The 25,963-nt window shown below is 41.7% G+C and overlaps 1 protein-coding gene across 3 annotated transcripts in view; it reads left to right on the top strand.

Annotated features, from left to right (window-relative positions):
- Positions 1-25,963, top strand: part of LOC134620172 (interleukin-1 receptor accessory protein-like 1-B) — a 335,420-nt gene that overhangs the window by 295,489 nt on the left and 13,968 nt on the right. For all 3 annotated transcript variants that reach the window (XM_063466189.1, XM_063466190.1, XM_063466191.1), the window contains 2 exons: positions 15,251-15,396; positions 20,333-20,479. In XM_063466189.1, the coding sequence (XP_063322259.1) occupies positions 15,251-15,396; positions 20,333-20,479 (293 nt within the window). The remainder of the gene's footprint in view (positions 1-15,250; positions 15,397-20,332; positions 20,480-25,963) is intronic.

Below are 25,963 nucleotides of genomic sequence, written 5' to 3' on the forward strand. Positions count from 1 at the left end.
GTTATGGGAAACACTCATTTTTTATGTTCTCAATCCATTTGAATGGTTTTTATCATCTGCAATCACTTCCATAGATATTACCAGCAGGCATTCTTTTTACCTACTAGCCCCTGCCATCTCACATCATCATATCATACCTCATGTAGCTGAGGTTGTGCCTTCTTGGAGAACAGAAATAATGGGTCCAGTGTCTCTGCTCTGTCTGTTTACAGCTAGGCTTGGTTGTAGATGCACCTGTTCACATGGCTGCTACATAATCTGAGGTCTCCTAAACACGTAATTCTGTTAATATGGATGTTGATGCACGGCCTTGACTACATAAGAAAATGTAGGCACCTAGTGACAATATCTGGGGTGTTATTTAGAACTCACAGGGGCATCTCAGTGGCATAATGACAACTATGGAAATTATTTACCAGGACTGCGCCACTTGTTTGCTTCGCTGACATATCGATACACAGACGTGTATGTTTTGCTTTTTATCTTCTGTATATAGTGAGATGTGATAAAGGTTAGATGAGATGTAAGAAATAGCTGAACACCAAAAAAATGACAATAAAAACATTGATTTTCTTTATATTTATATTCATTGTGTAAGACAAAGTAATTAGTTAAGGGCACAATTAGTGTCACATTCTAGTCACCCTAAAGTGTCATTGCAGTAAAAATTGTTTTTGGCAAAATGTATTTGCAAACAATAACGTACACATAGCACAGTGTTTCCCATCCTTTTGGAGCCACGGCACATTTTTCACATTAGAAAAAGCCCTGCATACCAGACATAGCGGAATTTGCTCGATTTGTCCCAAGTATACCTTTTTTTTCTTTCCTCTGACCACTACTTATGCTAGGGCTTTCATCTGGCTCGGAATTCTAGGATCAAGATCAGACTGAATACTTTTACTTTTTAAATATTCACCTATTACTATTGCGCGCTGCGTTGTCTCACTCGTAGCATGACTATGTAATTATGTGTGCCTATGCCAAGAGGCACACATATTACTATTCGTCGGATTTATTATTATTATGTGTGCCTATGCCAAGAGGCACACATATTACTATTCGTCGGATTTATTATGTGTGCCTATGCCAAGAGGCACACATATTACTATTCGTCGGATTTATTATTATTATTATTATTATTATTATTATTATTATTATTATTACTTTTGGTGTTTATGACTATTATAGTTTTTTAAATATTAATATTTTAGTGAAAATTTTCCCGCGCTTCTCTGCCAAACAGTTTTGACAATAGGGTTACATATGTTAGATCATTTTGTGCGGCTGGAGCTGGACTAGTATGGTATACACTTTTGGTGTTTATGACTTTTATAGTTTTTTAAATATTAATATTTTAGTGCAAATTTAGAAAGATTCTTCTTTTGGCGCCATAGAAACAGACTTCATTTGTGGTGTGTTGGCTCCATCTTTTGGTCCCACTGATACAAATTTCAAACTTCATTTGTGGTGTGTTGGCTCTCTCTAGTGGTATGCCGGGAGTAGTACGGCCTGTCTACCCTTATTTGGATTACCGTAATGATGACAATATCAACGGTGCGCACAGCGTCGCTGCTTTCAGGAGCCATTGGAATTTTTAAGGTTGCGCAAATCATTCAAAAGTTACGGTAATGCTTGGTGGAAAACTCAATATCCCACAATTCATAGCACGCCTCTGCCGAGTCAAACAATGGCGGCCATCACTTAGTTTTTATTTTCCTCTTAATACTGTTTCTAGGTCACAAAATAAACTTTTAAGATATTTTCAGGCGAGAATATAGGTGTGTAAACTTCAAATATCTGCTCATTTTGTCAAAACATCCCATATTAGCGACAATGTTCTGACGATGTCGTTTCTGCTTGAGGCTAGCTGGCTAGTGTGGCTAGCGCGGCTTTGCTAACAAGCTACAGCCGGCCTGGATGACAGTGAGAGCGGCTTACTCTGGTTTCACACCCGGTCCTTCGTAAAGTCTCGTGGTCACAGCTGGACTTATTTTAAATAAATAAATGATTTATTTATTTATTCATTTTAGTAACGGTATAAACAGTGAACGGTGGTGGATTGGCCAGATGTAAACTTCAAATATGTGCTCGTGTTACCAAGACATCCCATATTAGCTCTGATGGTTTCGGTGCCTGCAAAGAGCTAGACAGCTAGCTAGCTAACTGGCTGTCTTTTTGACTCAGGGTCATAGCTGGACTTATTTTTCGTTTTTATGAGCCGATGAGGGGTTTTTTTTAGTAACGGTACAAACAGTGAAAGGCGGTGGATTGTCCAGATGCTGGTCGATGTGGAAAAAATAACTGAGTTGTTTGGTGGTCGCTGACGCGGAGCTACAACCGAGGGCAGCTATCCACCGGTGTGTGTGTTGCCCTATCAAATATGTATGTGCTCTTAAACTGAAAGGTATAAATACGGAAGTGTGTGGTCAATAAAAGATGGCGCAAAGGAAGGCGTGTGCCTCGGATGTAAAAGTCGAACAACGTGTATGTGGTTTATTCCTCCATGAGAAGTACGGGATACCACGGTATTTCCTGCCCTAGAGAATGGAACCCGCAACAGGTTATGGGCCCAGGAGGGATGTGGGAAGCCGGTGGAACCGTCTGTGCTTCGACGGGGACGAGAGACACTACGAATTGTGGGAAACAAAGTTCCTGGGATACCTGCGGCTACTTGGGCTAAGGGCCGCCATTTTGGACGAGCCCGGCGAGTCGGATGAAGACGACAAGGACTTGGATGACAAAAATGAAGTAGCTTATGCAGAGCTAATCCAGGTATTGGATGACAGAAGTCTTTCACTTGTGATGAGAGATGCCAAGGATGACGGACGGAAAGCGTTGAAGATTCTGAGAGAGCACTACGCTGGTAAGGGGCCACCACGTGTGATTAGCCTGTACACAGAGCTAACGTCGCTACAGAAAATGCCCAGTGAGAGCGTCACAGACTATATGATAAGGGCTGAGACTGCCATTACAGCTCTGAGGAATGCAGAAGAGACATTAAGTGATGGACTGCTTATTGCAATGGTGTTAAAAGGGTTGCCTGAATCTTTCAAGCCATTCTCCATACACGTAACCCACAGTGACAAAGCAATGACATTTAGTGAATTTAAAGCTAAATTAAGAAGCTATGAGAGCACCGAAAAGGCCACATGTTCTGAAGATAATGTGATGAAGGCAAATAACTGGAAGAAAGAGAGAGACAATGCAGAAATCATATGTTACAACTGTGAGAAAAAGGGTCATATAGCACATGAGTGTTACACAAAGGCCGAAAGGAAAGAACAAAAAGAGAAGCAGTGGTGCGGTTACTGCAAAAGCTCAACGCATAAGGACAGTGACTGTCGCCGACGAAAGAAGACTACTGCTAAACACGTAACTGATGCAGAAGATCATAGTTTCGTGTTCAAAGCTAAAGACTGTGTAAATCAAGGGCTGAAACAGAGAGGCCTAATGGTTGACACAGGGGCTACTTCTCACATTATTACGGACATTCAGAGATTCAAAAAGTTTGATGAGACGTTCACACCTGGAAGACACTTCATGGAGTTAGCTGATGGGACAAGGACGAGTGGGGTCGCACTGAAGAGGGGAGATGTGGAGGTCTATCTACAAGACAGCGAGGGACGAAAGGTGAAGGCGACACTGGAGGGGGCACTTTACATTCCCTCTTACCCGCAAGATATCTTCTCGGTCCAGGCGGCGACGGCCAAAGGAGCCTCAGTAACCTTCAAGAAGGGCTGCAACCAGCTTATCCATAAGAACGGGACAAGGTTTCAGATAAGTGAATATGAACGCTTATACTATTTGAACAGTGTTACATCTGATCATCATGTTGACAACGACGAATGCAATGGCTGTCATGATGTAGAGACTTGGCACAAAATCCTCGGCCACTGTAACTATGAAGACTTGGTTAAACTAGAGAACATTACCGAGGGTATGAAAATAAAAGGTAAAACTAAACATTATCAAGACTGTGAAGTGTGTATAAAAGGGAAATTTACCCAAACCAGGAATAGAGAGCCTGATGAAAGAGCAGAAGAAGCATTAGAGCTAGTGCACACTGACTTGGCCGGACCAATAGAACCAGAAGCTAAAGACGGGTTCAGGTACACGTTAGCATTTACTGATGATTACTCAGGCACAATGTTTGTGTACTTTTTAAAGGCTAAAAGTGACACTGTAAAAGCAACTGAAAGATTTTTGGCAGACGTCGCCCCCTATGGGCAGGTAAAGAGAATTAGATCAGACAATGGAACTGAATTTACATCTAAAGAGTTTCAGACATTGTTAAACAAAAACATGATAAAGCATGAGACATCAGCGCCGTATTCACCTCATCAGAATGGGACTGCCGAGAGACAATGGCGAACACTTTTTGAGATGGCACGGTGTATGTTGATTGAAAGTAACCTGCCAAAGAGACTATGGACTTATGCTGTTATGGCTGCCGCAGTAATTCGTAATAGGTGTTACGTCAGACGCACAAAGCAAACCCCTTATTACATGCTGACAGGAAAGAAGCCAGACATGTCGAGGATGGGGATTTTTGGATCAGTTTGCTACGGTTACGGGCACAAAAAAAAGAAGTTAGATGCGAGATGTGACGAAGGGGTTTTTGTGGGTTATGATAAAAACAGTCCGTCGTATCTAATCTACTACCCTAAAACAGGACGGGTTCTTAAACATAGGTTGGTCAAGTTCCTCACTAAAAGTGTAGTTGAGCACCAAACCCAGACTATTCAGGATGATGACGATGAAGATAATGACCTGACTCCAGGGGACATTTTGCAGTACCCCGCTAGAATGGACAAAACAGGGAATGACCAGAGATCAAATGAAAGTGTGATCCTTGAACCTGAAAGTGACATTCAGGACAATGGTATAAATGATACACAAAACTCAGACAGAACAGAGTCTGAACGATATCCTAAACGAAACAGGAGAAGGCCAGATTACCTGAAAGACTATGTCCAAACTGCAGAAGATGACCAAACATCGCTGACTGTAGATTATTGTTACAGGGTGATGTATAACATACCAAAGACATTTGAAGAAGCTATGCAGTCATCGAACTCTAAGTGTTGGTCAGACGCTATGGAAGATGAAATGAGATCTTTGAAAGACAATAATACATTCACTCTGACCACGTTGCCAGAAGGTAAAAAAGCAGTGGGAGGGAGATGGGTGTATGTGATAAAAGAGAACCCGAATCGGACTAAAACATTTAAAGCAAGATATGTTGCTAAAGGCTATAGCCAAGTTCAAGGCATTGATTACAAAGAAACCTTTTCGCCGACTGCAGATATGACATCGGTGCGTATTCTGATGCAATTAGCAGTACAGTACAACTTTACACTCCATCAAATGGATGTGAAGACTGCTTATTTGCACGCCCCAATCGATTGTGAGGTGTATATGCAGCAACCAGAAGGTTTTGAAGTAAAATCAGACACAGGTGAAAAACTGGTCTGCAAACTAAACAAATCACTATATGGTTTGAAACAATCTGGCAGGAACTGGAATAAGATGTTACATGACCATTTATGTGAAAAAGGTTACAAACAAAATCCTGTAGACCATTGTGTATATTCCAGACAGACAGCGAGTGAGACAGTGATTCTTATCATTTGGGTTGATGATGTAATCATAGCTGCCAACAGTGAAGATGCTATTGGAAACGTGAAACAAATGTTGAATGAGAAATTTAAGATGAAGGATCTTGGTGAGCTCAAACATTTCTTGGGTATTGACTGTATACAAGAGAACCATGAGATAAGACTAAACCAGACACGGTACATCACAAAAGTCCTTGAAAAGTTTAAAATGTCTGACTGTAAGCCACGTTGTACTCCTTGTGAACTCAAAAATGACTTTGATGCACATGGTGAATCAGTTGATTCAGGAAAATATAGAGAATTAGTGGGCAGTTTGATTTACTTAATGACATGTACAAGACCAGATTTGAGTTGGATAGTGAGTAAACTGTCACAATCTCTGTCTGAGCCAAAAGAGCATCATTGGACAGCAGCAAAACATGTGTTACGTTACCTTAAGGGGACACTAAACAAAGAGCTGTGCTATAAAAGAACAGAAGGAAACTTAAATCTTATAGCATACAGCGATGCAGATTGGGCCACAGATTTGAGTGACAGGAGAAGTACAACGGGTTATTGTTTTGTACTATCCAAAAATGGGCCAGTCATTTGCTGGAAAACCAGGAAGCAAGCTACAGTAGCTTTGTCAACGTGCGAGGCAGAGTACATGGCGATGGCCGCCACAGTACAAGAAAGCTTATACCTCTCACAGCTACTTAATGGCATGGACATGAAAAGGCACTATTCACTAGTTACTGTTTTTGCAGATAATCAAGGTGCAATTGCATTGTCCAAGAATCCTATAAACCGTCAAAGATGTAAACATATTGATGTCAAGTATCATTTTATTAGGTCTGCTATAACTGAGAAGGAAGTACAAGTTGAATATTGTGCAACAGAAGACATGGTAGCAGACATCATGACTAAGTCTGTAAGTAAAGTGAAAATGGATAAGTTTACGCATGTTTTGTTTGGAACATAAATGTTAATCTGTGAATGTTATGGAAGTATGTATATCATGTAAATGTGTAATGTACAGTGTTAAGAGCAAGTGGGGGTGTTGCCCTATCAAATATGTATGTGCTCTTAAACTGAAAGGTATAAATACGGAAGTGTGTGGTCAATAAAAGATGGCGCAAAGGAAGGCGTGTGCCTCGGATGTAAAAGTCGAACAACGTGTATGTGGTTTATTCCTCCATGAGAAGTACGGGATACCACGGTATTTCCTGCCCTAGAGAATGGAACCCGCAACAGTGTGTCAGACAGAGCATGCAGGGAACGAGGCGGCGAGGCGACCGCCGATCAACCGGTGGTAGATCGTGGATCAGGGAAACCGAAGGCAGGAGAAGCAGGCGGCTGCCGGTCAGAGCGTGAGGTGAACTGAATTTCAGGTAAGAAGTTATGAACTGCACTCTATTTGGGTCAGATATAAACCGAGTTTAGGTGTAGTTTATTTTCGTTGTGCTGACTTTTTACAATCAGTTATAATAACTCGTACTGCGTGCTAGCTAGCACGACGGAGTTTCTATACAGCTGTGTGCGCGCTAAGTTACTGATGTTGAACTTTATGACAGCCTCCCCTGTCATTCTCTCGCCTGTTCAAACTTCAGTCATGAAACTGATCAATGATCGGCTTTTCTCTCTTGTTTGTTTATTGCGCTAAACAACAGCAGCACGTTTAAGCTTGATCAGCTGTTGTTAGAATTCATTTGATTTTAATTTCTAGTATCAGCTGATGTTTGCTGGAGCCACAGCTGTAGAAGCGGCTGGTGGAAACCAGGAGATGACCTTACCGAATCATTAGAGCTGAACTGGTGATGGAGAAACAGGTTTACCTTTTTTTTAGGTGACATGAATGAGTTGAAGGGAAGTTATGAACTATTTCTGAGAGAAATAAACACCAAGCTCCTTTTTTATTTAGCTGACAGCTGGTAACTGTGCAGGGGCGGATCTAGCAAAGCTTTTGCCAGGGGGCCAGGTAGGGCATCTTACAACCAAAGTTTGTATAATAATACACAAGATTGGCTGTAGACCATTGTTAATCATTCAGAACACTGTGTAAAAATAACAAAAAACAAAAAGTGAATGCAAAAGTGCATAAATATTTATTTTACGTGATTGATGTGTGTGGCGGGGCGTGGTCTGCAGTGCCGCTGCAGGGGAGGTGGACCCACCTGAGCGGCATCTGCAATCACGCCTCTCTGGCGTAGTCTGTGCTCTCTCGGCTGTTTTTTGGGTGTGTGTCAGGCTGTGAGTTGAAAAGCTACAGCCGGCTGTGTGGGTACACCAACCATGTGTGAAAAGTGGTCCATAACGTAATGCTTCAAAGCGTGTTCATGCAAACATTGTCGGGTCTGCCGTGGTACAATGGGACTTCTGCTCATGAAACTATGTGCACAGCGTCTGCAAATCGGGGCTGTACAAAGTCACTTCATCTTTACCCAAAATTGTAAGCTGTCATCTGTGAGGTGCGAGCGGTGTTTGTTTTTACCATAGTTCATGGTGGAGAATGGCTGCTCTGCTGAGTTTTGCTCTCTGTAGCTGTATGAATGGCAAACTACACTGTTTACCAGCGGCATAGGCACACTTAAAATTTCTTCTGAAATTTTCGCTTTCTAGTTATTATTATTATTCTTCAGTTTCCGCCTGAAATTTTGCAGCGAATCTCGCCTCGCAGTTTTGAGACAAGCTTCATATATGTTACCTCATTTTGTGCGGCTGGATCAGGAATGGTGTGCTATGACTTTTGGTGTTTATGACTATTATAGTTTTTTAAATATTAATATTTTAGTGAAAATTTTCCCGCGCTTCTCTGCCAAACAGTTTTGACAATAGGGTTACATATGTTAGATCATTTTGTGCGGCTGGAGCTGGACTAGTATGGTATACACTTTTGGTGTTTATGACTTTTATAGTTTTTTAAATATTAATATTTTAGTGCAAATTTAGAAAGATTCTTCTTTTGGCGCCATAGAAACAGACTTCATTTGTGGTGTGTTGGCTCCATCTTTTGGTCCCACTGATACAAATTTCAAACTTCATTTGTGGTGTGTTGGCTCTCTCTAGTGGTATGCCGGGAGTAGTACGGCCTGTCTACCCTTATTTGGATTACCGTAATGATGACAATATCAACGGTGCGCACAGCGTCGCTGCTTTCAGGAGCCATTGGAATTTTTAAGGTTGTGCAAATCATTCAAAAGTTACGGTAATGCTTGGTGGAAAACTCAATATCCCACAATTCATAGCACGCCTCTGCCGAGTCAAACAATGGCGGCCATCACTTAGTTTTTATTTTCCTCTTAATACTGTTTCTAGGTCACAAAATAAACTTTTAAGATATTTTCAGGCGAGAATATAGGTGTGTAAACTTCAAATATCTGCTCATTTTGTCAAAACATCCCATATTAGCGACAATGTTCTGACGATGTCGTTTCTGCTTGAGGCTAGCTGGCTAGTGTGGCTAGCGCGGCTTTGCTAACAAGCTACAGCCGGCCTGGATGACAGTGAGAGCGGCTTACTCTGGTTTCACACCCGGTCCTTCGTAAAGTCTCGTGGTCACAGCTGGACTTATTTTAAATAAATAAATGATTTATTTATTTATTCATTTTAGTAACGGTATAAACAGTGAAAGGTGGTGGATTGGCCAGATGTAAACTTCAAATATGTGCTCGTGTTACCAAGACATCCCATAGTAGCTCTGATGGTTTCGGTGCCTGCAAAGAGCTAGACAGCTAGCTAGCTAACTGGCTGTCTTTTTGACTCAGGGTCATAGCTGGACTTATTTTTCGTTTTTATGAGCCGATGAGGGGTTTTTTTTAGTAACGGTACAAACAGTGAAAGGCGGTGGATTGTCCAGATGCTGGTCGATGTGGAAAAAATAACTGAGTTGTTTGGTGGTCGCTGACGCGGAGCTACAACCGAGGGCAGCTATCCACCGGTGTGTGTCAGACAGAGCATGCAGGGAACGAGGCGGCGAGGCGACCGCCGATCAACCGGTGGTAGATCGTGGATCAGGGAAACCGAAGGCAGGAGAAGCAGGCGGCTGCCGGTCAGAGCGTGAGGTGAACTGAATTTCAGGTAAGAAGTTATGAACTGCACTCTATTTGGGTCAGATATAAACCGAGTTTAGGTGTAGTTTATTTTCGTTGTGCTGACTTTTTACAATCAGTTATAATAACTCGTACTGCGTGCTAGCTAGCACGACGGAGTTTCTATACAGCTGTGTGCGCGCTAAGTTACTGATGTTGAACTTTATGACAGCCTCCCCTGTCATTCTCTCGCCTGTTCAAACTTCAGTCATGAAACTGATCAATGATCGGCTTTTCTCTCTTGTTTGTTTATCGCGCTAAACAACAGCAGCACGTTTAAGCTTGATCAGCTGTTGTTAGAATTCATTTGATTTTAATTTCTAGTATCAGCTGATGTTTGCTGGAGCCACAGCTGTAGAAGCGGCTGGTGGAAACCAGGAGATGACCTTACCGAATCATCAGAGCTGAACTGGTGATGGAGAAACAGGTTTACCTTTTTTTTAGGTGACATGAATGAGTTGAAGGGAAGTTATGAACTGTTTCTGAGAGAAATAAACACCAAGCTCCTTTTTTATTTAGCTGACAGCTGGTAACTGTGCAGGGGCGGATCTAGCAAAGCTTTTGCCAGGGGGCCAGGTAGGGCATCTTACAACCAAAGTTTGTATAATAATACACAAGATTGTCTGTAGACCATTGTTAATCATTCAGAACACTGTGTAAAAATAACAAAAAACAAAAAGTGAATGCAAAAGTGCATAAATATTTATTTTACGTGATTGATGTGTGTGGCGGGGCGTGGTCTGCAGTGCCGCTGCAGGGGAGGTGGACCCACCTGAGCGGCATCTGCAATCACGCCTCTCTGGCGTAGTCTGTGCTCTCTCGGCTGTTTTTTGGGTGTGTGTCAGGCTGTGAGTTGAAAAGCTACAGCCGGCTGTGTGGGTACACCAACTATGTGTGAAAAGTGGTCCATAACGTAATGCTTCAAAGCGTGTTCATGCAAACATTGTCGGGTCTGCCGTGGTACAATGGGACTTCTGCTCATGAAACTATGTGCACAGCGTCTGCAAATCGGGGCTGTACAAAGTCACTTCATCTTTACCCAAAATTGTAAGCTGTCATCTGTGAGGCGCGAGCGGTGTTTGTTTTTACCATAGTTCATGGTGGAGAATGGCTGCTCTGCTGAGTTTTGCTCTCTGTAGCTGTATGAATGGCAAACTACACTGTTTACCAGCGGCATAGGCACACTTAAAATTTCTTCTGAAATTTTCGCTTTCTAGTTTCTTCTTCTTCTTCTGTTTTACTGGCAGCGTACATGTAACATGTTAACAGCATACCAGTACATGTAACATAGGTGTAATGTCGCCATAAATTACTATGCCCGATATATCCAACTTGTAAATGTTCACTCACATTGATAAACTTAGGGAACAGACATACACGCACTGCTTTTCAGTTGCTTTTTTATCTCTATCACATTGAAAATATGCTTGATGACTGATGAGCTGTAGAATTTTTTTTAATTCAACAGTTCTTAAACTTTAGAATCAATTAAACTTGATATTTTGATATTTCTTCTACCATTTCACTTTCGTTTTATTTCTTCTCCACCAACAAAGTGCCTCATTTATAACCATTTTGATGCATTAACACCAAAGAAATATACCAATAAATGCATAAACTGTTTAGCACTGGTTTACTATTAAAGTGCTGGTGCTCAAAGTGGGAACCTGACTTTAGTGGAATTGGAGAGGAAGGAATTTACCAGTGCCTGGGAGAGGCAGCCTAGCCTTTGTCCACCATGATTATCTGATGGTATTATTATCTCATACTGTGCTCGTACAAACTTTTTGAAATATGAGTTGGTCCTCAAAAAGCTCAAACGCTCTTCACCAACACTGGCACCATGTCCATGGTGGAGGTGGAATTTTTCCACTGACATAGTGCAATAGTGAGATGTTACAAAATGACTCTAGTGATCCGTGGAAGTTTCCTATGAGGCCGTCATGTGAGACTGTTTCTCTTGGTGGCTGATGTTAAACTTTAGGTTATTTTTATTTTTCACCCTTAAATATAGACCCACGCATTAATAGTGTTATTTTCTCTCACTTTCTGAAGCTTTGAATTTTTCTGAGAAAAGCCACATGGTCTGATTTCTAAGCTGAAAAGGGATTTACCTCTTACCGGAGATTATTAAATAGGAGCCAGGCTCTTGTACAGAACAGCTTAGTTGGAAAAAGTGCTTACTTTGTTCAAATTCATGAGAATATACCTCGACACTTTGAGGGTTTTGGTGTCAACTCTTCCTGTCAGTGCCTCTCATTGAAGCCACTTAGCTACAGTATGACACCATTCTTTCTCCTCTCTTAAACAAGGAAGACAATGATAATGAAGAGAAGGCTGTGAAAATCCATTTTATGCTAATGAACACAATATCCTGCCAAGAGAAAAAGAAAATAAGCTTTCAAGTATCAGAGTGTTTCTCCAGCACACCAACTGTGATCAAATAGTCGAAGCAATGGATTCTACTCTTTGCACACGCTGTTTGTAATGTGGGAGAGTATATAGATTTCTAGAAAAGGGAGTACTTTGTAACAGAAACATCATCTCGCTAAACCTTCTGGCAAAATGTTGTGTGATAGGTCGGTGCTGTAGTGCATCGTGACAGTCACACTATTATCCCCATACCAATGTGTCACAAGCAATCAACGTCAAGAGCCTCAGCGAGTCAACAGAGCAGTAATTTTCATGGGGGAAATGTGTCATGACTCATATGGTGTTTGCTTATCGGCAGTCACGGACAGGCAGCTCCTACCTTCATGTAGTTTTGTTCCACTGATGCGCTAAAATGCTACCATCTAAAAAAGTTGCTAGCACATACTTTATGTCAGGAAAAAGTAGAGCTTGGAACTGAGCTGAGCTTGTGTCTATTGTAGATGCCTGGTCTTTAGAACTCGGGAAAAATAGTTGCAGATATACACTGTATAGGTATAAAGTGCATAGTTTATCTCAGACAGTGTCTCACAATTGCACTCTACCCAGACAGAAGTAATTCCAAGGTCATGATTTATGGATTTTAAGATGCACGCTGTAGACAGAATTCAGATTTACTTGGGGTGAACCTTTTGGTAAGAAGATATTTTATTAAAGAGTCAATATTCTCTCTTATGACTTTTTGACTTTAGTTTTGTTTTTGTTTTTTTCTGATCTAGCGTTTGTATTTGGAGTCTGTGTTTTCAGAGCTGCAAACACTGGAATAAGAAAATGTGTACCCTTTCAGCCCTGCACGTTCTGAGTCAGAATTCTTTCTGTTCCTTTTGTTTCTTTGTCTCAATCAAACTTGTTAAAAGCTTTCAGACGCTACTTTGATGTACACCTCACAGTCAGTAATGAGGCAGCTAGAATCCCTGCTCGAAAGCGTGTTTGAAGTTATGATGATGCTGAAATTTTACCAAACAATCTGTATCTTAGTTTCGTTTTACCAACCAAAAGTCCAAAAACTTTTGACAGCAAAGCATTAGCCGATCTCTCCTGATTAATTGATAGAATCTGTCCACCATCAGACATTTCATGTTCAACACTTGCCTTTGGCTCAAACAGCAAATCAGCCTTTCATCATCACGATGGCACCTCAAAAGTCCAACGCTGTCTTATGTGTTTGGGTCCAAAGCAGAGAGGAGAGACTTTGGAGTGAGTTAGTTCCAAAAGTCTACAATATCTGCCTTGCCGCACCAGGCAAACACTTTCTGTAGCGATTTCTTAAAATGTAAGAAAAATGAAGGAAGCAGGCAATTATTTATGACACTGCCACTTGGCCAAAGCTGGAGTCTGACTGTACCATCTGCTGCATTAGAATTCAAGCGTCATCAGACCCGGCTAAGTTATTCCAAATTTTAGGCTCAGTTTCCTGTTCTTAGTTGACTGGGAATGAGATGTGGTCTTCTGCTGCTGTAGCCCATCTACATGAAAGCGCAGAGATGCTCTTCTGCATATAATAATGAGTTGCTATTTGAGTTATTGAGCCTTCCCATCATCTTGAAGCAATCTGGTCTTGTTGAACTTCAACAGCCTTCCCATCATCTTGAGCCTTCCCATCATCTTGAAGCAATCTGGTCTTGTTGAACTTCAACAGGCCGTCTTCACCGTACCTACTCGGTTGAATGCACTGAGTTGCTGCCCTGTGATTGGTTGGTTGGTTAGATATTTGCATGAACGTGCAGTTTTTGTACATAACAAAGTGGCTTTATCACTGGTCTAGTAAAAAAGTTGTTAGTAAGCCTTGAAGTTTTTAATTCTTTTTAGCCTTAGACAGACAAAGTTATCAAAACAGTAATTACACAAGTTAGAAGCTGACTTTTAAGGATACTTGAACATTAGGCAGCTACGCAGTCAAGTGTTTTCCTGCTAATATGTAGGAGTCAAACAAACAATAAAGACAGGACTTAATCATTATTGAACTACGACTCTGAAATCCTTTACCAGACAACAATGGAGAAACATTTTACTAGTGATGCAACACATGACCCTCTCCAGCTTTTTTTTTCAACGTGCTGCTGTTGCATTCAAAATTAAATTATATTTAATAAAATCATGAATTATTTTAATTTGAATGAATATTTCAATTTTAATTTTTTAATGAAGTTGTGCATGTGCACGGGGGTTTTGCTGTCTGCTGTTCTGCTGTTCTTTGTCTGCTGGATGAAGCACGCTCTGAACAGATAAAATCAAGGTAAGGTCTCTTAACAGCTAATCTAACTCCTTTTATAAAGAACCACCATTAACCAGCCAACTACACAGCTGAGGTTACAGCAACAAATTAATAAAATTGATGAAAACAAACCTCGAAGCCATACTTCATCTGCACGTCTCTTCGCCAACATTTTCCCAGACAATTTTTAACTTCTTATATTGTCTCCAAGAGACCAAATAATTAAACAGTCCACATTTAAAGCTTCAATAACTGATGTTTTTGATCAGCTTGGGTCAGCGCAACGTCTTATAACCCTGTTGCAATACCAGTTTATGCATCTAGCAGGCACAAAGCAATGCTGCTAGTTGGGTTCTAGGACACCGCATTGCTTCTGTTTTGGTCTGTACCACATCCTGCAGCAAAATACTCCAATAACACACTATTTTATGCCATTTTATTGCAGGCCAGAAAGAGCATAGCGGGTTTTATTATTGCTTTTTTTTAATGTGAACAGAAGTAATGACTAAAGTGGAGTTGATAAGAGTGTTGAGAGTAAACCGAAATATTAAAGATATGGCCAATAAAAGCCAAAACAGGGAGTTATCTACATTTACTCAATAAAGCACCTAAATAAACTAACCAATTACTTTGACTGCTTTATAATCAAACGCTGCTTTTAGATGTTTTTTGTGGGAATAATTCAAGAACATTAAATAAATAGCGTCCTGCTCAGGTAATAAAGTGTCTGGTCTTAAGCAGAAGTCCCCATTAGCTAGCTTTTTGGGTCATTAAACTAATGACTATATTAACATTTGTTTACCCGGCCCCCGCCCTGCTTCGTTACTCACTGCGAAGCACGCTACCAGCCTAAGGAGATTCATTTTCACCAACTTGCACACGCTTATTGTTCATTTGCTCTCTGCTCCCCCCTGTAGGACAATCCGGGAGCACCTGGGAGAGCAGGAGGTTTCGATCTCTCTGACCATCGAGTCTCTGGAGGAGGCCGACCTGGGCAACTACTCCTGCTACGTGGAGAATGGCAACGGGCGGCGACAGGCCAACGTCCAACTCATCAAGAAAGGTGAGCCAAGCTCACAGATTCACATGCAAGCTGGAAAAAGAAAAATCGGTATTTAAACAGGAAGTGCATTTCAACATAAATCTAGCAGATGAATAGAGTAGCCTTTATATTTAATAATGGGATGTTACAGCTTTCCAGGAGAAGAGCACCATTTAATACCACAGGCCTCCACTCTGACAGTGGAGAGAATCTCCTGCAGCAGTTCACCGAGTAAAAAGAAGAACTACTGGCGGGATCCTGGGAGTTGACCAGTTGTTTCCTGCCTCGGGGAGGGAAAGAAAATAGGACAGTTTGGTAGATAGTGCATAAAGCCTATTCATCCACCTCAGCCTGAGGAAGCATTAGTTTGCGTGGAGGAGAGAGAGAAAGAGAAATTACTTACTGAGAGAGGCAGCCTTCGGTGTTGTGATGCTAGACAAGCTGTTTGAGTGTCTGGCAGTGACCTCTCCCAACACACAAATCCTCCTTTGATCGCTGAACTCTCACTCATTTTCTCATCTTTCATCACTGGCGACTGTCTCCTCCGCCCCTCCCCGGCTTCCAGGGTTTTTATCCAAGCAAACTTTTTTTAAAATTTCCCTATGATTTCGCCTCACTGAGGATCGACTGTTTGAAAGTTGATTCCATGATGACTTTTTTAGAGAGATGCACATCTTCAGTGTGGTTATGTAAGTCTTTTTTTTTCATATTTTTTTATTAGGCAAGGCCAGAGGAAGCGAGGGGGGGAGGTGTCTTTGCATCCTTAAAGTTGTCAGCATTGAATACATTAACATAGTAAGATATTTCTCTTCTCTTTTAAGCCTACTGCTTTGGATCCAGCTTTGATGCCAGCCCAGTTCCCCTCCATTTGCTATATTAAAGGGGCTTATGCTGCAAAGTCGAATCTCAGAATAAACAGGGGAAGATTAGCCCTGTCCTCTCGCAGGATAGCGAGACCACATGAAATTGACTCAATTCAGTGTTGTTTGGGGTTTTGTGCTGTGTCTGTAGAGCGCAGGTTCCATGCAGGACTAGTTAGTGTTAACACTGCTTTTCTAAAATGCGTCTCCTCACTTGTGTCGTGGAGCTGAAAACAGCACTCGGAATGACTTTACTCCTTCCCCTCGTTGCAGATAATCATGGCGCATCAGTCAGAATATGCATAGCATGAAGTCTTAGCATCCTTATTTCAACTTCTTATTCTTCTTGCTGTCGAGAAGTTGGAATTCTCCAAGCATTAACAACACCGGCAGCACTGACAGTAAATTGCTCCCAGCACTGGAAGTTCAGCGTAGATTCTCCATTTGTGAAAGCGAAGAGCAGCAGGTTCAGGTTTCCAAATTTTATTTTACTAGTGAATGAGTGCTTCGCCTTTTCATCATCCCTCTTTTCATCCACATCCCTAGACGATGAGAGATGCAGAAATGGGGGCAAGAGAACGAGATGATGAATTGCCCGATGCCATGTGGCTCCATCAAATCCAGCCTTCTAGTCGTCAGGAGCTAATTTGTCTTAATCTGTCCCTCTGCAGCGCTGCTACAATATGGATGCCAGGCAGAGAAGAATTGGCCTCCTCTGCTGTAATCTCTGCTGCTTGAGAAGCAGCTGGCTCGTTATACTGTCCAGATATCTGAGCGGAGAAGCGGTGGGCGCTATGGCAGGAGGGCAGAGTGAGAGGGTGGCGGGGGAAAGGACGGTAAAGAAGAAGCGAGGGCTCCGGGTTCTCGTGGTGCTTGTTAGCTGCGGCACCTCTCTCAGAGAAAACTAAGTCGGGATGATACTTGGTGGCCAAAGTGACAGAAACTAAGGCAAAGGGAGAAAGTCTGAGGCTTAGTGGGGTAAAGCTGTGTTTATGCTTCCCTGCGTTTGTTTTGAGTATTTTTTTGCGCTCGCGCATATGTTCGTCTGTGAGTTTGGCTGAAGGTCGTTGCGGGACAGGCGTGATGAAGCGGCACGTGCCGTGCTCGTTAGCTCTCCAGAACATCATCCTTCATCACGCGAGCTGTCAGCCTGATGGCCGCTGCAGTGGGACGGGCATCGCGCAGTCCAGCGAGGTTAAACGTGCGTCCGTGATGGATGGTGATGCACACGAGGCCTCTCTGTCCGTGTTTATGTGTATGCGCAGCTTTGCAGTCAGTCCAGGTTTTTTACTGTTGTCCATTAGTCAGCCAATGAAGGCTGACCACCCAGATTTTGTGAGGCGTAGCCAAAAAGAAAACTGCAAAAGATGGACAGAAAACACTGTAACAAAGAAAAAGCCTTGAAAATGAGACAAGAGCATGAAAAGACAAAGCAAACGACCTGAATTTCAAGGCAACTTACTAGACCGTGCAGCCTAATGGTTGAGTCCATTGTCCAGTAGTGTGACATATCACCTTCGATTCGCCCGAGGCAAACTCTGACTGAATAATGTCATTGTATGGACCTTTTTTAAGATACCATGAGTAGATAAACACTCTGTGCAATAGTTTTAAGGCTCATTTATTTTACCCCCAAGGAGCCAGACTTTCTTGTATTTTTTAAAGTGGTCTTCAGCAATAGTTCTCCAGGCTTTCAGAAGCTCTTTCATTGTTTTTCTTTGAACATTAGCTGCTTTTTTCTTTGTAGTGCAGTCCTTGTACCTGACCATTTTTAGTTAGTTGAGCCACTTAGCACTGACATATAAATCATTCAAGCGCAACTCAAGGGATGAGCCGGTGTTGTCTACACATGACAGACAATTTGCAAAGAACCAATTTTAAATAGTGTTTTTGATTTGTACTGGCATAAAATTGCATTTTTTCACCAACAGAGTGATCCCGAAAGAGTTATTTGTAGAAAACGTGCCATATCTCAACACGGTGTGCAGTGTGTCCTTAAAAAGTTTGAGGAAATTCGACAAGTAGAGGATAAAAGTGGCAGGCCTAAAAAACTGCCTACAGCAAATACACAATGTCTGAGTCAAGTCATGTTCTTAAGAAACAGGACAAAAAATCCAGTAAAGACCTGACACAGGACATGAGAGATGCATCTGACCCTTTAGTTGAGCCAGGTTTCCTGAAGCCTCAAAAATGGAAGTGTGGCTGTGAAGAAGGCATTTTATGGAATGGAAACAGTGAAAAAAGACTGAGGTATGCCATATTGCACAAGAACATAACTGAAAATCAGTGGAAACAAGTCTGATGAAGTGATGAAATGAAAAGTCTATGAGGAGGTACAACAGCGAGTGTCCATAGTCATCTGTGAAACACAGTGGAGGCTATGTCATGGTTTGAGGAGCACTTTAGACAGTGGTGTTGGAGATTCTATAAAAACTGATGGAATTCTGAACTCAGAAAAGCACCGTCTGATTTTGGTTCACCATGAAATACCATCTGGAAACCATCTGATTGGTAACACCTTCATTTTTCAGCATGACCATAATACCAATCGTGGATTGGCCTCCCCGGAGCTCGAACCTCAACATTACTGAAGCAGTGTGGGATCATCTTGACAGAGAACAGAAGAAAAGGCAGCCAACATCCAAAGAAGAGCCCTGAATGTCCTTTAACAAGCCTGGAGAACTATTCCTGAAGATTAACTAAAGAAATGGCGAGAAAGCTGCCTATGAATGTTCAGGCTGTGATCAAGAATAAATGGGGTCATACCAAATATTCACTTTCAAGCTTGTTAGAATTGCATAAAAAGTGTTTTTGCCTCCGTTTCCATGCATGGTCGTTCACATTACAATAAATCACTGCACATATTTCTCATTTTCTTGGCAAAATATGAAGAAATGAGGGGTGACTCAAGACTTTTGCACATCACCGTAAAACTGAATTATCACCAGTGAAGTTCCTAGAATTTAGCGTCCGCTGATCCTTCATGTTTTCATGAGATAATGGCGGGCTGCAGTGATGACAGATGGCAGGAAGCGCAGGCTGCTTCGATCTGTTTGTGTACCGGGCAGTTCAGCTAACAGCCAGGAGCTTCACCTCTCAGCAGCCGCTCTCATGTAACTGATCTTCATAAGCGCGGTGCTCAGATCTGTCACATGCTATTGTCGCACTAGTTGCCTCAGTGTGAGTTTTCTTTTTTTTATTATTATTATCCAGTCAAGCCAGGAGGCGTTTAATGACAGGTATAGAACTGGCTGTACTTTCATTCTGCTTTGAGTTATGTGTCATCTGGAGCCGGTCCAGCCACAATAAGCAACGCGCAAAAGATGGAGAGGAAAAGCGAGAAAAAGTGACACAAACACATGCTGAATGAATGCAGCCACGGGAGACTCATAAAAGCCTTTTTTTCCAAACAAATGTGGAGGTGCAACAAAGCCATTTCACAACACACAGTCTTTAATAATAAATAGCTTTTTTTTAACCATTGTGACTGCGTCACGCATTACTTCTTGATTGATTATTTACTGCTGTTCCGTTACTGGATACAAACCTGCTCCAGTGCACCACAGTGTAAAAGAAAAGAAATACAAGGGAATTAGAAAAGCAAAGGACTAAGAATTTGTGATAAAATAAAGGTAGTCTTGCAGAGTCAAATGTCTGCAGTAAAATGATTTTTTTGTTTTTTTAAGGGAAACAAAACCTCGTAATGACTATTGTGATTACAAAATCCTCAAATCTTAAAAACCTGTTTAACTTTTTTCTGAAAATTTCAAAAAGCTTGAAATTAGCCACGGATTATAAAAGAAGGAGGATGGTTAATTGATGGTTGGAAACAAGTCGGTCCAAGCAGTCGCTTTCTGGAGAAATAAGGGAAATTGATTGCACCGCTGATCAATTTGCAAAGGAGGGAAGGCATGAAAAATGCTAATGAGAAGCACCCGTGTTATCCACATTTACTGGAAATCAGAGAAATTTTTCAGCTTGCAGGGTTTGATTTTTGGCACTTTTTGGAAGACTGGATATCCTGCTTGTTTTTTCCCCTCACTCCTCTCTGTTTTTTACCCCCCATCCCCACTCCACCCTATGTTTTGGCTTACTAGCGGAGCTGATGTACACTGTGGAGCTTGCCGGAGGTCTGGGAGCCATCCTGATGCTGCTCATCTGCCTCGTGACGCTCTACAAGTGCTACCGGATCGAGCTCATGCTCTTCTACAGGAACCACTTCGGCAGTGAGGATATAGATGGAGGTAAGATGTTGTTATTCATTTTAATAATATTTGGTGACGAGTCCTTTCCCTCAGTGTGAATCAAATCTCCAAACCTGAACCGATATCACCTAAGAAAACACCGGAGCCATTTTTCATATCTTAAAGCTGCACGTGGGATGGTTTTATGTAAATGTATGCATCTTTTCTAAGTGTAAATAACACAGAGAGGAGCAAACGATAGTTTCTCATTCACAAATCTTTTCAATCCATATGCAGTAGACTGTCCCTGAAACAGCATCACCGTCCTTGATGTGGCTCCTTTTCTTGTCGTCTTTGTTAACAAAAAAAAAAGGTTCACGCTGAGAGTGCTGTTTCCTTATATAACAAAGCACAACCTCTGGGTAACGGAGACTGGATTGTTCAAACAGTTTTCACTGGTTGCGTTTCAGAGCCTCCAACAGGCAAAGCTGCAGTTTAGCTTTAAGGGGACAGTGCGGCCTTGATCACTTAAGCGCTGTGAACGCGGCAGCAGCAGCTGCTGCTGATGTGCTTTCTATTTTAGGGGACATTTAGTCACTGTGTGTATTTTTTTTTCCCATTATTATTCTGTTGCAGATGGGGTAACTAACACCCACTCACCCAGTAATGCGAACGCTTGTAGTTCACATATGCTGCTTTCACCATGTTACCCAACGTGTCACTGTCACTTTATTCAGAGCTGCTTATCTTGTAAACTTTTTTTTTGGTTATACTGAAGCAGCTGCTGTTTTGTGGGATTATACGGCATCGATCTATTCACAGTTCTCAACGGCTCACTAGAGTAAAATATAGGACAATAACCACTTTGTCACGAGGAATAAACAGCAGTTGATTGCACTGAATTTTTTCACCAATCACAAGTAGTTGCTGCTCAACCTCTGGGCGCCCACTTTCAACATTTAAACATTAAATGTAGACATTTTTGTGTTTCATAAAGCATATTAGCACAGGTTGAACTTTTCATTTCATGACACTCCAGATGTTTTCAGTTGGTGAAAAGTCTGGACTGCAGACAGCCCATTTAAATTGTTGGAGTCTACTCTTATGCCATCACTGACGCAGGCTTTCAAACTGAGCATTGATGCTTCCTCTCCTCTTTAGTCTGAAAGATGTGGTGTCCATGTTTATCACAAAGACCTTCAAATTATGAATCGTCTGATCAAAGAACAGTTTTCCACTTTGCCTCATTCCATTTTGAACAAGCTTCAGCTACGAGAAGATGCTGTTATTTCTGGATTATGCTCATATGGGATTTCTGCAAGTGTTCCTGAGTCCATGCAGTGATTTCCACGACAGAACGATGCACTTTTAATGTAGTGCAGACCGAGGGCCCGAAGATCACTGGCATCCAAAACAGATTTTTAGCCTTGTCTCTTACACACAGAGATTTGTCCAGATTCTCTGAATTATTTAATTACATTATGATCTGTAGATGATGAGATATTCAAAGTCTTTGCATTGGGTTTTGTAAATGTCAGAAAAGGCAATGGAGTAAGGAACCTGACAAACTGACAACGTCTAAGGAAAGCACACAGATAAATATATACAGAGATGTCACAATCATACAATAATGAAGCTGAAGAAAGAACAAAGTCAGAAAGTAAACACCACAGCAAGCCAAATAAAGAAAATAAATACATGTCAAAATAAAGCAGCAAGAGGCCAGTTCTAGATCAGAAAATGAAGTCAATGAAAAGTGCAATTCCTTATGCGGCCACTTGAGGCCGCCTCTAAAATTAGTCAGTCCTCACAGACGCCCATGTTAAAATGCTCAACAAAGAAACTGTTTTGGTTCTATAGCAATTAAGAAGTTAAGTAGCTTTTCTTTCCAAGCTCCTTAGAATACCATGACCCTGATGACTGAGAACCTACACGCTTATAGCAAGTTAATACATTTATTAACAGCTAACTATAAGCTAGCTATAAACAGGCTAAATGTTCACTGAACCAACCTTTGTGAACTATGTGAAGCCTCAAAGTTGAGCTTTACTAGGAGGGTGGTCACACCTAATTTAAGTCAATGAATTAAACCTCTCGTACATCTTTATGACCTTTCTCCCTTTTGGAGCATTTTAAACTCATTTAAATGCCAAACAGTAGCTTACTAACCTAGCATTAGCATTAGCCAATGACATCCCGTCTAGCTCCAGAAATCCAATTCAATTCAGCTTTATTAATATTGAACTGTCAAATCATAACAACAGTTATCTCAAGGTGCTTTATATTGTAAGGTAAAGACCCAACATGGGGGTGAACAAAATGCTAAAATCCAAATTTGAAAACCAGTGGAGAAAGTCATGGTGGCTGTATCTATTTAAAAGCTAGGTTTTGTTTTCCTGACATTCACAAAGGGATGACACGGAAGCCACAGGCAGAAGGTTAGAGTACAATAGAAACCCAGGGAAACTACAAAGATCACAACAGCCTCTCTAACTGCAGCCGCAGTAGCGTCAGTCACAATAGAGAAGTCCACTACAGAAAAGGCAGACATACCTTTTGATTTCCTGGTGACAACAGTCTTATTTAACCGTCTAAACGTTTATCAGACACACAGCAGCTTAAACGCAACAGGATTTTACAGCCTGATTCTCACAACAGCAGCAATTTGTTCTTTCAGTAGATGACCGAGTGGGAAAAATAAACTTGGGCCACGTTAATTTTTTAATGCAATGCATTTTAGTCAGTTAGCCTTTCAGCCCAAGTGCAAATTGTTGCCGCAGTTTGATGATATTAGCACAACATGCATTTTTTTTTATTTCTAAGGCAATAGAGTCTTGTGATTTCTATTCATCATGAATGCAAACCACATGTGAGAAAGCGTGTGAGCTAAAGGGTAATATATTCAGCCGCACATTCACCATAAAGCGAATCAAAACACATCGCCCGCGTGCCAGACAAAAACATAAACTCTGAGGAGCCATTACCAATAGTACACAGGGAAAAAAACAGGAAAAAATCGGGCCTGGTAGATGAGTCTTGGCTTGAGAATGCATCAAACTGAGACAAGGAGCAAGTTTTAATTTGATTCCCCTGTAATGAGTCTCTGAAGTACCAGCCCTGCAATGAATTCAGGGAGAATGAGATTAGTTGAGAGAGGCTGAGGGACTGCATGCGGTGGAAACAGAGTCAGCAAGAGACAGAGTTATGTGCGGTAAAGGTAAAAAGAAAAGAAAAAAAAAGGAGGGATTCTGTAGCCCGCTCCTCTCCTCGTACCCTCCCGGCTCTGCTTAACTGTGATGGTTGCTACATCAGACGTTTCAATGAAAGCCATTACCTCTGGCTATGTCAGGCTTCCGGCCCTGGATCTTTGCCGTAATGGATGGCCCAGAGGCGTTTGTGTTGGGGGGAGAAAAAAGCAAAAAACAAAAAAGAAAGGGTGGTGGGAGGGGAAAAAAAGGCGCGCCTTGAACTTAATGCCAAACAGCAATTGTCTCATTTAATTGCGCCACCTGAGTGAATGCTGGGAGAGAGAAACAGATTTTCAATTTGCTCTCCAGTAGAAGGGGATCAGGTTCAATAAGACACAGCACGCTGCCTCTGGAGCTCTCAGGAGACCCCCCTCACCCCACCCCCGATACTTCCCAGCACGCCGTGGTCTATTAGATCTCTTCACCGCCACCTCTTGGCATTCAATCGCATCTGCATCTAACAAGGCACGTACGTAAAATAGGGGGTAAGGCATTAAACGGGCTGGAAATGAAGAAAAAACAGTCAGAAGGTGGTTAACCGAGATCTCATCACTATGGTAACTGCTGCACTGACAGGGCGATATAGCTGCACTTTTCATCAATAAAGCGCTTAAGCCGGTGTCTCCAATGCACAGATAAATGTTTATATATCTATTTTATGTTTCCCCCAGCGTAGCCGCACGCGTTGCCAAGAACTTGTATGTGTTTCTCGGCGGCCACTCGAAATACTAATTGAACGCCTGCCTCCCTCTTCTGCTAGATGCAAAAGTGTAAGCTTTACGCAACAATAGGACGGACCGTCGGCTATTTGTCAGCGGCGCAATTTAGTTAAAGACCACTCGCTTGTCACATTGTGTGGGTGTCAGTGGAATCAATAATAGGCTTCATGATGACAAAAGCCGAGCGGGCTTGACAAAGAGGTGGGAGCTCATCAACACTCTGCCATAAATACCAATGTCAGCGTTGTCAGCGTGCTGCGGAATTATGAGTCTCCGTCTGCGTTCGGCGCGGTTTGGCGATACTGAATATCAGGGGTTTTTCCACAGGGGGCTGTAATGCATCCTGTTTGAAGTAGTGTGTCTAACATGCAGAGGTCAGCATTAAGTAGCTCATCTGTGATGAAAAAGTCAAGTAGATATGAGAGAGCTTTGTAATAAATACTCTTTGTATGAGGAGTTTGTGTTAAGAAATGGCAGTTTGTAATGCTTAAACAGTTACTATTGAAATTGTTTCCTGCTTCTCAAAGAGGGAAATTGCGAGAAACTAAGAACAAACAGAACAGTCGGTAAGAGGATTTCCCCTTTGGCCTCCAAGATGTCAATACTGATCCTCTGATTCAAAAGGAGCCCGTTAGGATGTTCGGGCATCTGTTTAGGATGCTTTGTGGGTCAGAAGGTGAGCTGGCTGCACCCCTCTCCCCTTCTCCACTCTGACGGAAGGCACTAAATATGAGGAAAGGGGGTGAAATGAGGATTTAAGGATGAACAAACCCATAAAATGGGGTATGGTTCAGCTGGCTGGGTTAGAGGTGGAGGCACTGGTGGGGGAGGAGGAGCTCTGACCAGCTTCTGCTAAGACTGTAGCTCCTGTGAGCTGAAGTGGAAGAATGGATGGATTCATTTATTATTGAAATGTTAGATCTCCAACTATGAGACTTTTTTCGTTATGTTTTTCTTTTCAAATAGAAAAATTTCCTGTGATTTTCAAATGACCCATAGTTCCCATAGTGGCAGTAAAGTTACGTACAGCTGTTGGTTGTAATTTGTTGATTTGACTTAAAAACAGATTTTTCTTTATTCAATAAACAGAAAAAAAAACATCTGACAGAGATAGAGAGTTCATGCCAGCAGATGGCCAACAGTTAATTATCAAATGTAAGGGTTTCTCTGATTCTGATTAGAGGCTGTTTTTTTGTGTCCACCGTTGTACATACATACATATATTGTACTGACTCACCTTATTATCTGAAGGAGAGCAGACTCTGTACACTCTTAAGAAAAGGGAAGATTTCATAGGACCTATTATTCAGTACCTTGTAGAAGAGGTTTCATCATCAATTACTTGAGGTAATCATTTTCTGAATGACTTTATCAGTCTCTTATGCACAGCTCTCTTAAGGTCTCCCCACAGCATTTTAATTAAGTTGAGGTCTGGACTTCAGCTGGCCCATTGCAATGCCTTGATTTTTTTCTTTTATTCTATTTCCAGCCGTTCTGTTGTACATTTGCTCATTGGCCAAAACTTAGTGATGCAAAAAGAACAAACTTTAGCTGTCAGATAGATGTCCACACATTTG

This window comes from Pelmatolapia mariae, linkage group LG23, assembly GCF_036321145.2.
Source record: "Pelmatolapia mariae isolate MD_Pm_ZW linkage group LG23, Pm_UMD_F_2, whole genome shotgun sequence".
NCBI classification, from domain to species: Eukaryota; Metazoa; Chordata; class Actinopteri; order Cichliformes; family Cichlidae; genus Pelmatolapia; species Pelmatolapia mariae.